The sequence below is a fragment of the Calidris pugnax genome, unplaced genomic scaffold, assembly GCF_001431845.1.
Source record: "Calidris pugnax isolate Ruff unplaced genomic scaffold, ASM143184v1 scaffold113, whole genome shotgun sequence".
In the NCBI taxonomy this organism is placed as follows: Eukaryota; Metazoa; Chordata; class Aves; order Charadriiformes; family Scolopacidae; genus Calidris; species Calidris pugnax.
The window spans coordinates 2,355,853-2,360,923 of record NW_015090879.1 but is presented as its reverse complement, the minus strand read 5'-3'; the positions used below and the strand labels follow the sequence as shown (position 1 = coordinate 2,360,923).

General features: G+C 71.7%; 1 protein-coding gene across 2 annotated transcripts; it reads right to left on the bottom strand.

The window, feature by feature from the left end:
• Positions 1–239: 239 nt before the first annotated feature.
• On the bottom strand, positions 240–5,012 carry LOC106890574 (probable beta-D-xylosidase 2). 2 transcript variants are annotated; one of them, XM_014946488.1, is made up of 14 exons: positions 4,749–5,012; positions 4,497–4,657; positions 4,198–4,357; positions 3,909–4,079; positions 3,743–3,834; positions 3,508–3,665; positions 3,324–3,427; positions 3,016–3,240; positions 2,788–2,873; positions 1,774–1,910; positions 1,495–1,584; positions 1,060–1,268; positions 729–935; positions 240–614 (listed from the first exon to the last, which is right to left on the bottom strand). In XM_014946488.1, exons 1-14 carry the CDS (start codon positions 4,983–4,985, stop codon positions 327–329), a joined length of 2,325 nt encoding a protein of 774 aa, XP_014801974.1. In that variant the 5' UTR covers positions 4,986–5,012; the 3' UTR covers positions 240–326. The 2 variants fall into 2 exon arrangements, with proteins under 2 accessions (XP_014801974.1, XP_014801973.1); XM_014946487.1 differs by lacking the exon at positions 1,774–1,910 and adding an exon at positions 2,485–2,621 and having other exon boundaries at positions 4,749–5,011.
• Between the last annotated feature and the right edge of the window lie 59 nt (positions 5,013–5,071).

The window sequence follows — 5,071 nt, the reverse complement described above, 5'->3', positions numbered from 1 at the left end:
GCGGGAGGCGCAGGCGTGCACCGCACGCGGCACGTGTGGGTCTGAGCAGCCGCTGCCCCATGGCCGGCATGGGGCTCGGGCAGGGTGTGGGGCTGCAGCAGTGCCCCAGGGGGGGACCGGGATGGGAAGGAGGGTGGAAGCCCCAGGCAGGGACAGGGGCACTGCCATCGCTGCGGGGACGCTCCCAGCCCTGTGCCTGGGGGACACAAGGGGAGTCCCCACACAGCTTCCCCGGAGCAGCACCCAGCACTTTATTGTGTGGGACAACCACGTGGCACATGGGACCCCCCAGCACCCCGGGCTGCACCCCACGGTCACCCCCACCTCTAGCACCCGCGCAGGGGCCGGGCTGCGCCGGTGACGGTGAACCGGGCGCTCAGCACCTCCGAGGGCGCCCGCGTCTGCTGGCCTGGCTGCTGCCCGCCGGCGAAGAGGGTGAAGGTGCCGGGCTCGAGGTGCCAGTCCTGTGCCCAGACGGCACGCTGCTCCGCCACCACCTGGAAGGACAGCTTGGTCTCCCGGCCGGCTGGCACGGCCACGCGGCGGAAAGCCACCAGCTGCCAGCGGGGCACCGGCACCGACGACTGCTCCCACTGCAGGTACAACTGCACCACCTGCCCGGAGGGACGGGAGTCAGCGCCCATGGGACCCCCCCCAGGACCCCAGATGAGACCCCGGCTGCCTCCACACCCCCCACAGCCACACCGGTGCAGAGCAGCCGCGCTCACCTCCTCGCCATCCCGCTGCCCCGTGTTCGCCAGCACCACCGAGACGGAGAGGTTGGCACAGACGGGCAGCACCGGGGGGCTCAGCACCAGGTCCCGGTACTGGAAGGTGGTGTAGGACAGCCCGTAGCCGAAGGGGTAGAGCGGGGGATCCTGCCCGTAGTACCGGTACGTCCGCCCCTCCATGGTGTAGTTCTCCATCGGTGGCACCTGCGGGACAGGGGGATGGTGGAGCGGGGCAGGGCTGGGTGGGCACAGCCAAGCACCAGCCCTGCATCCCATGGCTCCCCCGGCCACCGAGGGCTACGGGTGCCACTGGCTGCCCTGGCCTTACCTGGTGCATGCCTGCGGGCCACGTGGCTGGCAGTCTGCCGGCTGGGTTGGCCCCTGTCTCGCCCAGCAGGACCTTGGCGATGGCGAGGCCGGTGGCCTGGGCAGGGAAGAAGCAGGCCAGGATGGCCCCCACGCCCTCGTGTGCCTGTGCCCAGCTCACGTCCAGGGGCCCCGCGTTGAACAGCAGCAGGATGACGGGGCGCCCGGCGGCTGCGGGGAGATGGCTGTCACCAAGAGCCCCGCACCAGTGACACCAGGACGGCTCTGGGGTGCCCCATGGATGGGGAATGCCTGGGGCTGTTGTGGTTCCCCCTCCCTGTGCCACATCCATCACACCACCCCTCTGGGCTGACCCCAACCCACAGGACCCCACAGCCAGACCCCAGGTGCCCACATGATGCCCCGGCCGGGAGCCAAGCCCCCCCAGAGCCCCTACCCGCCTGCACGGCGTCCTGCAGCAGCTCCAGCTGGTGGCCTGGCAGGGACAGGTCCCTCCGGTCCTTCGCCTCCGTCTCCACATCCGCCCCTGCACGGGGACAGCCACGGGACAGCCCCTTACACCCCACCCGGGCACCGCAGATGGATGTGGTAGAGGGGCACCGACCGCCTTGGGGGCTCGATGGGGACCCCATTCCTCCCCCGGAGGTGCCCAGGCTGTGGGGTGCTCCCCCTCTCCAGGCCGTGCCCACCCAGTGCCCTCCCCGCTCCCACCTACCTGTCCCCAGGCAGACCACCACGACGTCGGCCGCCCCCGCCGCAGCCACCACCTCTGCCCGCGAGTACGGCTGGCACCGCGGCTCCCGGCAGCCCGCCGCAAAGCTGACGTTGGCCGGCAGCGTCTCCAGCCCTCTCCTGTGCCGGGGAGAGCAGAGGGGACAGGAGCTGCTGTGCCCCGGGGTCGGGGTGCCTTGGGGAACCCCCCCTTGCCCCCACCCCCAGCGAAGGGTCAAGTGGCTGCAGCAGCAGCACCGGGCAGTGCCCGTGGCTGGGGCCGTGCCCCCCAAGTGCTGGCACCTGGTTCCTGCCCCACAGCGGGTGCCGCATGATGTTCAGGACGGGGCTGAAGCAGCTGAGCCCAGTGTGGTCCCCGTAGCGGCCGGTGGCAACGAAGTCATTGTGCTTGGCTCTCACCTCGGTGGCGGTGGCGTTGGCCACCCGGTAGATGAGCTCAGGGCTGTGCGAGGGGTGGGCAGGGGTCAGGGGACACGGAGGGGTCCGTCCTGCGGGGCCAAGTCCCGCACTCACGGATGCCCCGCCCCTGCACGAAGCTGCGGGCCAGCTCCCCACTCAGGAACGGGTCCTCCCCGTAGGTCTCCTGCCCAAGGGCTCGATGGGGACCCCATTCCTCCCCCGGAGGTGCCCAGGCTGTGGGGTGCTCCCCCTCTCCAGGCCGTGCCCACCCAGTGCCCTCCCCGCTCCCACCTACCTGTCCCCAGGCAGACCACCACCACGTCGGCCGCCCCCGCCGCAGCCACCACCTCTGCCCGCGAGTACGGCTGGCACCGCGGCTCCCGGCAGCCCGCCGCGAAGCTGACGTTGGCCGGCAGCGTCTCCAGCCCTCTCCTGTGCCGGGGAGAGCAGAGGGGACAGGAGCTGCTGTGCCCCGGGGTCGGGGTGCCTTGGGGAACCCCCCCTTGCCCCGACCCCCAGCGAAGGGTCGAGCGGCTGCAGCAGCAGCACTGGGCAGTGCCCGTGGCTGGGGCTGGCCGGCAGCACCGCGCTGGCTCACCGGGGAGTGTAGATGTACCGCGGCTCCGGCACCGGCGCGTAGTCCCCAAACAGCACCCGGGGGTTGTCGGCGAAGGGACCCACCACCTGCAGAGGGCAGAGGGGTGATGGTGGGCACCGGCAGCCCTGTGCCACGCAACCTTGCAGGTCACCCCTGTGTGCCCGGGGTACGGAGCCAGCAGCCCCCGGGTCACCGTGTCCCCCTGCCACCTCCGTTCGCGGTGCTCACCGCGAGGCGTTTGCCGGGCAGGTCCTGGGCCCGGAGGGGCAGCGTCCCCCGCACGTTCTTCAGCAGCACGAAGCTCTTGACAGCAGCTTCCAGGGAGAGGTTGCGGTGCTCGGGGCTCTGCACCACGCTCAGGTCCAGGGCACTGTAGGGGTTCATGGCCGGGGGGTCGAACTCCCCCAGCCGCATCCGCGTGTAGAAGAGAGGCCGGACCCGGTCGCGCAGCATCTGGAAAGACCCCGGCACCCAAACCTCGGTGGTGCTCAGAGGGGGGGGGCAACCAGGGCTCCCTGCCCGTGCCCCCCACTCACCTGCAGCGTGATGTTGCCCGTGGTCAGAGCCTGGGGGATGTGCATGAAGACGTTGTTCCTCATGCCGTAGGAGAGCTCCAGGTTGCAGCCGGCGTTCATGGAGGCTGCCGTGCCGGAGAGAAGGGAAACGGCCCGTCACAGCCGCCTGGTGCCCGGGGACCCCGCGCCCGTCCCGCCAGCTCACCGACTGCCGTCTCCAGGAAGGTGCGGGTGTAGTGGTGCCCCAGCATGATGAGCTCCAGGGCCCCCTCGTCGCTCACCACGTAGCCCTCGAACCCCCACTCCCCGCGCAGGATGTCCGTCAGCAGCTTCTTGTTGGCGCAGGCGGGAACGCCGTTGATCCTGTGGGAGAGGGGATGGGGCAGCCCACCTGCCCGGCCATGGACCACCCTGTGGGCACCCCCCGCTGTGCCCGGTACCTGTTGTAGCTGCACATGAAGCTGTAGGAGCCGGCTTGCACGCACGCCTGGAACTGGGGCAGGAAGGTGGTGCGCAGGTCCCGCTCCAGCACCTGCGAGCGTAGCAGCAGAGAGGGCTCAGTGCCCGGAGGGGCTACCAGCCATCCCACGGCCTTGCCACACTCACCTTGGCATCAAAGCTGAGCCGGGAGACAGGGATGTTCTCGGGGCCCCCGTGCACGCTGAAGTGCTTGCAGCCGGCGCTGGCCTTGACGTAGCGGGGGTGAGGACCCTGCAGCCCCTGCACGAAGCTGCGGGCCAGCTCCCCACTCAGGAACGGGTCCTCCCCGTAGGTCTCCTGCCCAAGGTGCAGGTTGGTCACTGCCGGGACCCCCAGCCCTGTGCTCCCCAGGGAGCTGCTGCCACCCTCCAGCCGGCCACCCACAGCCCTGCATGTGCCCCCCAAGTGCTGGCACCTGGTTCCTGCCCCACAGCGGGTGCCGCATGATGTTCAGGACGGGGCTGAAGCAGCTGAGCCCAGTGTGGTCCCCGTAGCGGCCGGTGGCAACGAAGTCATTGTGCTTGGCTCTCACCTCGGTGGCGGTGGCGTTGGCCACCCGGTAGATGAGCTCAGGGCTGTGCGAGGGGTGGGCAGGGGTCAGGGGACACGGAGGGGTCCGTCCTGCGGGGCCAAGTCCCGCACTCACGGATGCCCCGTCCCCTGGGGGTCCATCCCCGAGGGGTGGGGGGGGTGTCCCATCCCCGGTGCCGGTACCTGAAGGCGGCAGCGAGCCCCAGCGCCTGGGGGAAGGCCGTGGCCCAGCCGGGGGCCTCCGCGTCGCACCGCAAGCACTCGGTGTTCCAGTTGTAGGGCCCGATGCCCAGCCGGGGGATGGGGGGCGCGGGGCCGTTCCCCATCGCTCCCCCCCTCGCCACCTGCGGGGCAGCGGCGCTGAGCGAAGGGGGATCCCCCGGGGGGGAGTGGGGTGGGGGGGATGTCCCGGGGCCGCCCCCGCCGCCCCCTCACCTGCAGCACCAGCTCGGCGGGGCTCAGCCGGCCCAGCAGGTCGTCGAGGCGGCGGTGCCAGGGCAGGGCCGGGTCCTGGAAAGGGAAGGAGAAGGCGAATGGCTGCGCCCGCCCCGGCCCGGAGCACAGCAGCAGCACGGCCACGGCCCGGAGCCCCGCCAGCCCCGCCACCGCCGCTCCCGGGGCCGCCGAGCTCCGCCGGGCGGGCGGGAAGGGGGGGGCGGTTCGGCGCGGCATGGAACGGGCTGGGAACGGGCTCGGTTCCCGGGATCGGCCCCGGCCCGCAGCTCCGAGACCCCGGGCGATGCGGGGCGGGACGGGGC